Here is a 9,900-nt window from a genome sequence, read left to right as displayed (position 1 = left end):
ATAAAAAGGAAGGTATTTATTTTCTGGTTGGTTTTTTTTTTCATGCAAAAGAAAACTTTGGTTGCCAAATAATCACTCAGATAACACAAATAATTGTCTGTAAAGAGAGTTTCCTTCACATCGACTGATGCCTATTTCTGCAGAAAAGATTTGCGAGGGGAGTGGGACAGAACTTCTTCGTTCAACAAACTTCTAACAAATGTCACAGAGTTCACACTTTCAGCATTTTAATGGCATGAAGACCATGCCAACCATCCTTGAGCTCCAGTTGTGCTAAATGAATGTAGGATAGTAAGGAAATACTTAAAATCCATGTTCATGGGAAATACAGTTTATTTTTGCTTTTTTTAATAGGCAGACACCAAATGGCCAAGGCAAGACTTAAAATTAGAGGAGATACTCTCTGATTTATGGAGATACACAACATTATCTACCAAATACTGCAGAGCAGTAGGAGAACACTGGGCAGTGGGGAATGAAGCTCCTACTCCTGTATCTCCCACTGTCCTACTTGATCTGGGAATTCATCTGAGCACCATCAATAATCTACGATATATTTAGAAAACCTCATTAAACATTTGGCCAAATGTGCTTTCCCAAACACCCGTTTGGCTGCTGTCTGAGCAGAGCAGACTCTGGGTCACAGAGTTTGAGAGAAGGGAATTTTCCCTCATTTATTTTTAGTTTCATTTCCTAGGGAAGTAAGCCATCTGTGATCTATTTCCTTCTGGGAAGTTCTGAAGCCACTCTGAAGTTTAAGTTTGCAGAGCCTCAGAGATACTAAATACCTTCAGTTTTCGTGGAAGTAAAGAGAGATCCTGAAACAGGATAAGGGAAAAACATGGGAATCCAGGCTGTGTGAACTTGTGCCCCATCCTTTCAAGCAGCAATGAGGGTGGAAGGGGCAGTGTGTGCCTGCATTGCTGCTGAGGTGGTTGTCTCTCCCAAATTAGCCAGCACACTTGTGCTTGTACCGCTTAATCCATCCAAAACCAGATTTCTTTATCCCAGGATTAGGTAGGGAAGAGGAGGCTTCAGCAGGATACTTGTAAGAGTCTGTCCCAGGCTGCCCCTAATGTAAGATCTTGGTTAAATACCTGGAAGAGGAAATAAAGAGCACATTAGTGGCATTTACAAAGTGTTAAACTGGGAGAGATTGAAAACTGTGTTGGAGTAGAAACATAAACTGCCTGAAAATGATAAACATGAGCAGAAATTGATGGATGCTCGGTTGGGAAGACTGGGAGTCCTTCTCTGAGGAGACCGAACTTCATGCACCCATCCACTAAAATTAAGAACTCTGAAGGGAAATAATTTCAGGAGACAAAGAATAAAGGCAGAAGGGAAGCTGACACGAAACACCACCATGTGAAGAAGGCTGTAGAAAGGTTAGGACAGTTCTGTGGCTCTGTGAAGGAAATAATATAAATGTGAGGCATGTAGTGAAGGCTGCAGGCATTTGGAGAGTCCTCACTCCTCCTTTCCTCTCCTGGTTGCTTGTTCATCCAGCAGAATTTGGGCACTGGGCAGACAAGGCTATTCCTTGTCTGAGAACAGCAACTTCCTTCCTCTTGCCATACATGTCTGGAGAAGGTCCTTCTGCTTGTGCAGTTCACATCACACGTGCAGTTCCTTGTCTTTAAACACATTATTTGGCAAAAGTAGCAGAGATTTGGCCCTTCGTGAGCGTGACTCGTTCTCCGCAGCTGCCAGGAGGTGGCTCTCTGCATTTGCAGTCCCTGTTTACTACTTTGTTTATGGAATTACGTTGGACACGTTTTCCATGGAAAATGTTTTCAATGTGTTTGCCTTGAGGAAGTTTACGTAAGGGGAACAAGGAAGCCGTGGGGTGAGTAAATAGTCTGCTAACAAACAAGGCACAGAGTGGTTCACTTTTGTCAGAATGTTTTATGGCTACAATCCAAAGGGATTTTTCTTGTGCAGGACCTAATCTTATCACTGTAAGATTACATATATCAGGCTCAAGGAATTACATTTCTGTTTGCAGGATGCATTTACCAGATTTGATTAGAGCTGAGCAAAAGTCATTCTCAATAAAAAGAAGCATTTTAATCACGTGTTTTAAAGGAGGCACGTGGTTCATGGACAAGTACCCTGGGGAATTGATCAAAATGCTTCCTCATTCCCAGCCCCTTCAGTGTAAGAGCTGTGGTTCCACAGCTCCAGGTGGAAGATCCCTTTGTCCATGCCGTGAACTTCAGGTAGGTGCTCAGCCCAAATTCAGCTCACAGTTGTAGACTCAGCAATTCATTCCTCAGCTTTTTGTTACGTGGTTTATCAGAGAAGACTAGAAAGTGACTTTAAACATGACAGTCCATGTCTTGGTAAGTTGCTGGGCTTTTCCCCAGCCCTCAAATCAGCAATGAATAGTTGACTAACAGGGAAATGCAACAACTGCAGTGCAGACCATCACCTTTCACAGTGTTCCTCAACTCCCAAGGTTTTTTAGTTTTCTCTCCGGTGTTCCAGTGCTAATGCACCAATTCAGGCGAGGATCACTCCCAGCTTCTAAGATACCGTTTCCTTGGAGCAGCAAATCCTTGTTAATGATGGTTGCATAGATGGACTAACTCCATTTGGGAGGCAGTGATGTCTCTCAAAGGCTGATGCACCATTGGGATCCAGTGTAGAACAAATCAGGTTCCTTCTTTGCTTCCTAAAACATGGTAAAGAATTACAGTGTGTTAATGGAGAGATTCAGTATCCTCATAATGCTGATAAAGTTCCAGGGTTTAAATTGCTTGCTAGAAATATGTAACCTCTATCCAAATATTAATTTAAATTAACTTGAGCTGTCTGGAGGTATTAATTGCAGTCCCTCCACTGAGGCTGGTCTTTCTTTGTCTTCACCCTCATTCTGAGATACCAGACACCCTTGAGGACAATACAAAAGCACAAACAACTTCATGAAAAATAAGCAGTGCAATACTCCAGATACCTCATCTATTGCATACAATTTCACCCTATTAAAAGAAAATAGTTCCATCTTCTGCAGGAAAAACTTGCCACACAACTGTTGTCTCTGAATCAGAGGGAGCTGTTAGTTCCTAAAGAGATGCCTGGAGAAATTTTTTTGGCAGACCGAAATTCCACGCAACCGGTCTCTGTGCTCAGTTGGTCATGTTCTCTTCTTTGCAAAGCTTGAGTTTGTTTCTTCAGACAAAGCATTTCCTTCAATTAATTCACTTCTAAGATGAGGAAACAAGAGGCAGGAGGGTTATGTGGCTCTGTGCCTGTCAGTGGCAGCACTCACCCTAGTACCTGAAATAACACCTCCTCCTCAATCACTGACTTACCAGGGATGTGGGGGCAGGATTTGTTAACTTGAGTTTTAATATTTGGCATTATTGGATTTATAATGGTAAAAGACTACATCTTTTTTTTTCTTCATATTTCTTCACTTTTTCTTTGACTTGTTTTGGTTAATGCTCCACGCACTGCAAAAGTCAGACAATCTAGAGAAGCTCTTGGTTCTCTCTGCAAGATCATGTGTACATTTCTACCAACCTCACTGATCTTTTATTATTTGAAGTCACCTGTAGACTTTTGCTGGGCTGTTACTGTGTGAAAAGTAATGAGGAGTCTGTTGTTTTTCTGGAATTCACTTGATGTTGACTATTAATTGAGGGATTTTGTTCATATTTAACCCAGCTATATTGGCTGGAGCTCATCTGGCCCAGCTTTGAGCCACAGAGGAAGTCAAGGAAGAGCAGGACACAGACAGATGAGCAAAGGTGACATCAAAACTCAGTGCCCACGGCTTAACCAAGATTTTCTCTCTGTGGTAGCAACTGACAGGAGGGGAAGATTAAATCTAAAATCCAGGGTGTCTCTGGTGGACCTTGGATATTCAGTGCTCTGTATGTCAGGGCTGCTGGGGCTGGGCTGCTCTTTCCACCTTGTGGCAGTGAGAGGAGTTTCCCTTTCAGAACTGCAGGATTCCCAGTTTTGGTCTCAAAGGGTTAGGCAGGGACATTTTGCCTTAGGGCAGGGCTAAATTAGCCCTCCTGCATCTCAGACTGATGCCATTTTGGAAAGGAAATTCCATACAGGATGGAGGAAAGAAACATTCCTGGTGGTCCCTCATGCTTTGGTCTGTTCTTGTGAGCACACACACTGTGTATGAGAATTTGGCCATAGAATCCTGGAGTGTTTGGAGCTGGAAGGGACCCTAAAGATCATCTCCTGCCTTGGACAGGGACACCTCCCACTAGACCAGGTTGCTCCAAGCGCCATCCAACCTGGCTTTGAACACTTCCAGGTGGCATCCACAATTTATGTGGATATAAGAAGGTAAATAGCTTATCCCATCCACTCTATGTGATGGAATTCTCTAGTGTGCAATCCTCCACGCAGGCAGGAATTCCAGAGCAAAAGTCTTTTGTCTTGGCAGATATTGTGGGATATTTTCTCCCCCCCCCTTTGGAGAAGAACATCCCTTTCTCAGTGTGTACAATTGGTCTTTGCTTCTCAGGATCTCCATCTGTGTAATGCACAACAGCACATTTCTGTCAAGGGTCACAATCTTACCCACGTGGGATTCGCTTGGTGTGTGCACAGAGCCTGGCTAAATCCACTGGGGTTACTCACACATGTATGTATTTGCAGATTTGGGGGCCTGGCATTCCCTGTGTAAACACACACAAACAGGAAAGCAGAGTAATTATATGCAGCTGGAAAGCAGTGGCTCCTGCGAGAGGAAGAACTGGTGTCCTCAGTGTGTGGGAAACATTCACACAATGCAAACAGATGGAGTGGGGTGAATTAGCGCTCCTGCTTTTGGACACTTCCTGGGTTGCTATTAATAGCTCTCTGGTTTAGATCAAGGCACAGCCCATGCAGGGTAACAGTGACTTGGAATTAACTGCTAGAACGTGTCCTATGCTTTGAAGTCTCAAAATAGTGTTGTGTTTTTGTTTGTTTGTTTGTTCTTAATTCCCATTCTCTACCTCCTCTTCCCATTGGGATGACACCAAATACAGCATGTTTGGAGAGACTGGTAGTAATGACCTGTTTGGATGGGAAAGTGGATGTTACACTTTCCCAGCCATCCTCTGAATCATCGTTAGGGATGAGTTTTAGCCTTTCTGAAGGAAAAGTTGGTACCATACAGGGCAGGACAGACTGAGAGCCCAGTGATGTCCCTGCAGGCAGGACCACGGTGGCCAGTGGTGTCCTCAGTGCCATGCAGGGTGGGTATGCTGGTGGCCAAAGAGACCCGTGACACCCAGTGAGGTCTTGAGCTGTGCCAGGGGAGGTTTAGGTTGGACATCACGAGAAATTTCTTCACAGAAAGGGTGATCAGACTTTGGAAGGGGATGCCCAGGGAGGTGGTGCAGTCTCCATCCCTGGAGGCATTTAAGGAAAGACTGGACGTGGCACTCAGTGCCGTGGTCTAATTGGCAAGGTGGTGTTTGGTCACAGGTTGGACTCGATGATCTCAGAGGTCTTTTCCAACCCAGTTGGTTCAGTGGTCCTGTGAGGTGCCCCCAAGGGTCGGCACACACGGGACCCCTACTGCAGTTTTGGGTGAGGGCCGGGATGAGATGCTGGGAGGCATGAGCCGGCTGAGGAGCCTTTTTCCCAAACCACCAGCAGATCTCCATCAGTGCCGGGAAGAAGCCCACACCCGCTCCGTTTTTCACATGGGACTAAAGCGGCACGGCGGTGGGGACGGGAGGCGCCCGGTGGAGCCCGTCCGAGCGCGGGGGACGCCAAGGGGACAGGGTCGGGAATGGGGACGGGGACGGGGTCGGGAATGGGGACGGGGACGGTCCCTCCTCGCCGCGCCGGGCCCGCCCGCCCCGCCGTATATCTGCGAGGAGCGGCCCCTGCCCGCGGAGGGGGAGGAGGCGGGCGGGCGCGGCGAGCGCCAGGGGTGGGAGCTGCGCGGGCTGCGCCGCGCGAGTGCGCGGCTCGGCGGAGCATTACGGCGGCGGAGCGCTGGCCGGGCCGGCAGCGCGGATCGCAGCGCGGCCATGGCCGAGCGCCGCGCCTTCGCGCAGAAGATCAGCAGGTACCGGGGGCCGCGCCGGCCCGGGGGGGACGGGCCCGCCGGGGGGGCCCCGCCGCCGCAGCCGCGCCCCGGGGCGTGTGGGCCCGGCGCGGCCCGCGGGCGCCCGCGCCCTGCCGGCCTCCGGGGCGCCGGGCAGGGTCCGCCCCGGCGGGGCCGCGGGGCCGCCGCGCCCCCCGCCCGAAACACGGGTCCGGGAGCGGGCGCGGTGACCGCCGAGCGCGGGGCCGCCCCACCGGGGCAGCTCCGCCAGGGGAGCGGGGGAGGGAAAAAAAAAAAAAAAAAAAAAAAAAGGGAGGAAAAGAGCCGTGGAATTCCGCTCCCGCTAACAAAGGCCGGCCGGGCGCTTTGTGCAGCCCCTCTCGCCGCACAATGGGCGCTTTCCTGCCGGCCCCGGCCGCCTCCCGGCCCCGCACCTGGAGCACCGACCTCCTCCCCGGCTGTAAAATGGAGAGGGAGCTCCAAGGGAGCTTTTGTGTGAGAGCGGAGCTGGCTCGGCGGTGGCACAGCCCCTTGGGCAGGGCAGAGGCTCGCGGGGGTCAGCATCCTCGGGTTTTCCAAAGTTCTGTTGTATTTTTAAGGAGGAGAATTTATAGAAAATTACCTGGTACTAGCAGGTTTCTGCAGGTCTGTGTTCCAGTTTAGGCGTGTGGTTCCAGGTGGGAACACAGTTTTTCTCTTTGGAGGTGAGACCAGGTAGCCTTGGGTGACTGTGGTCCCTCTCCTACCTGTAACTGGCAGAGGAGTGAAAGTGAGAACCATCGGTTTTGCCTGTGCTGTTCAGGAGGCTGTGGACAGTAGTGAAAGTGGTATCATTTATGCCATTGAGTGAGAAACTGTAGGTACAAATAGTTGCAGTTACAGGAGCTGCAAGGGTCATGGACAAAGAAATAGGTCAAAGGAAAAGTCTGGGTAGGAGGTAGAGGAGAGACATCAGTCCCACTCCACTCATGATCTGGAGACAGGGCTGAAAACATTGTTCCTCTCTCCTGGTTCTCTGCAGATTTTGGTGTGCATTAGGCAGGGGTTAATGTGACAGATCAAGGAATGGGGAGAGATGGATTTGCTGCCAGACCATTTTTCCTGCTTTTTGATTGTAGTCATAGAAATGGTCACATGAGAGACAAGTGCTAGGAGTGAGAGCGTCAGAGCTGTGCAGCCTGGCAGGAAGTTAAATAAAATGGCCCTGGGGTGACCACTGTGGCACTCAGTGTTCCCGCCTGGTGCAGCGAGTTCATGGGACCGTAGCACAGAGGAGCCACCTCTGAGCACCTTTTGGGCTCATCCAGCCCACTCCACGTGTTCTCAAACCAGCCAAGGGGCAGCACTGTGTGTGTGCTACATACGGCTCACCTGTGGCTGTAGAAGGACCCAGGCGGTCTGCAATGAGGCTGCTGCATCTCCAGCTCTTTCTTTTACACTTATGTGAAAGATTGTTGTATTTCTGTCTGGGATTTCCCGTGTTGTAGTGTCATACTCAGAGAAACCTCAAGTTCCTGGTGCACGGGCTGCACGTGCAGTGCTTGTGAAGGCAAAAACTTGCAGTGTTGTACCCAGAGGTGCCCCGAGTGGGCTGTTGCCTTTCTCGGGCTGTGACAGAACCTGCTGCTGTGACTGTTGCTATTTCAGAGGATAAGGGATTTGAGCAAGCAGCATATGGAAGTCCTAGGAGCTGTGTTGGTGGCTGCTGGAAGCCCTCCCCAGTTCCATTGTTTAAAGGAGAATAGATCCGTCCCATTTTCACACTCTGCCCTCCAGTTTGGCTTGCTTATGGAGGTGGATATAGTATTTGTCTTATTCACAGGAAATAAGAATAAGACATGGCTCATTCTTGGTGCTGCTCTTGGTTTGCTTGATAGTCTGTGCTTCAAGTGGGATGTAATTCAGATCCATGAAAGTAAATCCCTTTAGTCCTACCTACCAAACAGCTGCAAGTCTCTAAATTGGTTGTTACTGTAGAGGTAGAAAAAGAAACATAAGATGGGCTGTCCGGTTCTTTGGGAAGACCAAGGATGTGGTCTCACAGCTCTGATTTACCACCTTTCTTCAGTGTGCTGCACCTCGAGGGTACATTCAGAATGCCAGTGCTGTGCCTTGCCTGGTCATTACATCTGAGTCTTTAAATACTGAGGAGGGGCTATCAGTGATTGCCAACAACAGTTTTAAAATATCTTTTTAGTACTGTCTTTTACAAAGTATCTTCATGATTAGGGCCTGCTGGGTTGTCTGTTAGAAGGCTTTAAAAGCAGAACAGGTTTTTAGCCTGAACTTTGACCGTCACAGGTACTTACTGATTCTTCTTGGCTCCCTCAGAAGAAACTCCTGAGTTAAACTTACTATAGTGGGTTAATAATAGCTGAGATTTGCCTGAAATTTCTATTTGGAGATGTATTGGTAAGAAATTATTTATTAAATTGAATTGGATCATGTCCCTCTGCAGTATCATAATTCGTCTGTATGGCACATACAGTGTTGTTTCCAGCTCAGTGTAAGGGCAGATGTGCTTCTGTTCAGTGCCTCTGTTCAGCCTGTGTGGTGTCAGGGGGACTTGAGGAGTGTTAGTGGGAGGCAGGATCCACAATGGCAGAAGTAAAGTTCACTCATTAAGAAGTTTCAGTAAAAAACAAACAGTGCATTATTCTTGAGGGGCAGGTTCATAAAATCGCAGACTGGTTTGAGTTGGAAGGGACCTTAAAGATCATCTTGTCCTCTGCCATGGGCAGGGACACCTTCCACTATCCCAGGTTGCTCCAAGCCCCGTCCAACCTGGCCTTGGACACTTCCAGGGATGGGGCAGCCACAGCTTCTCTGGGCAACCTGTGCCAGTACCTCACCACCCTCAGAGGGAAGAATTTCTTCCCAATATGCCATCTAAGGCCACCCCCTGGCAGTTTAAAGCAAAAATGGTCAGTTCTGTGTTCCTGACTGTCCCAGTAATTGAAGCATGTTGTATCCCAGCACTCCAGCCTTTCTAGGGCAGGCAGAGGAAAAGGTATGCGTGTTCTTTTAGAGGTCAAATACAGAAAAAGAAGAAAAATCACCATTTAAACATCACACAACAAACACATACTGGACAAACACATGTAACCTTTCATCTGAGCCCCTGACTCAGTGCCTTGTTGTTGCTCTTGGACCATCCTGAGATTGGGTTATCTGGGGAATCCAGACCTGCTTCTTTGGTCAGACCATCACCATTTTGCAAGTATCTTGCCTTGAAAAGAGTTTTGGTTTTCCTTTACTGATTCCACAGTTAAAGAGGATTCCTCTGACTTGGAACAACACACCTGCCTTACCCTCTGCTTTGCTGCATGTTTCAGCCTCACACAAAGCCCACAGTGTGTTTTTTACCACTGCTCTGCCTTCTCTTACTGAGAATTTTCAGTTTTCCTGTCCCCAGCTCTCCATGGAGTCTGGAGAAAACTGTTTTCACCTCATGGGTCCAGCCCCTTACGAGCTGATTCTGCGTGAACAGGAACCCCACAGTGCCATGAGGTGCTGCTCCTTGGGGCTGGAGGGGTCTTCAGCAGAGCCCTGGCTGACAGACATTCAGTGATTTGGAAATTCCCCATCATCCAGGGCTCTTACATTGTAAATGGACAGATTTTTGGAGCAGATACAGCTCATTGTCTTTCTGGATTTGAATTGAGGGGAAAACACTTATTTCACTGCATTCAGAACAAGCATCTTATTTCTGCTGCAGCTCCCTTTACACCGATGGGGTGCTGTGAACGGGCACTTGTACATTTGTGTTCATTTAGAACCCTTTTGTATCGCCTGTAGGATGTGCTGGGGAGGCTGACAGCTGCCTTTGCCCAGCCCCAGCTGCGAAACCTGCACCCACTGAAACCAAGAGCAGAGCTGTCACT

At 48.4% G+C, this 9,900-nt stretch overlaps 1 protein-coding gene across 13 annotated transcripts in view; it reads left to right on the top strand.

Moving 5' to 3' along the window:
- Positions 1-5,907: 5,907 nt before the first annotated feature.
- Positions 5,908-9,900, top strand: part of DOCK7 (dedicator of cytokinesis 7) — a 99,365-nt gene continuing 95,372 nt past the window's right edge. For all 13 annotated transcript variants that reach the window (XM_050307554.1, XM_050307553.1, XM_050307549.1 and 10 more), the window contains exon 1: positions 5,908-6,037. In XM_050307554.1, the coding sequence (XP_050163511.1) occupies positions 6,000-6,037 (38 nt within the window). In that variant the 5' untranslated portion in view covers positions 5,908-5,999. The remainder of the gene's footprint in view (positions 6,038-9,900) is intronic.

Source organism: Myiozetetes cayanensis, unplaced genomic scaffold (assembly GCF_022539395.1).
Source record: "Myiozetetes cayanensis isolate MyiCay16 unplaced genomic scaffold, myiCay2020 scf12, whole genome shotgun sequence".
Taxonomy (NCBI): domain Eukaryota; kingdom Metazoa; phylum Chordata; class Aves; order Passeriformes; family Tyrannidae; genus Myiozetetes; species Myiozetetes cayanensis.
The sequence above is the reverse complement of the archived record's forward strand: the minus strand, read 5'-3'. Positions and strand labels throughout refer to the sequence as shown.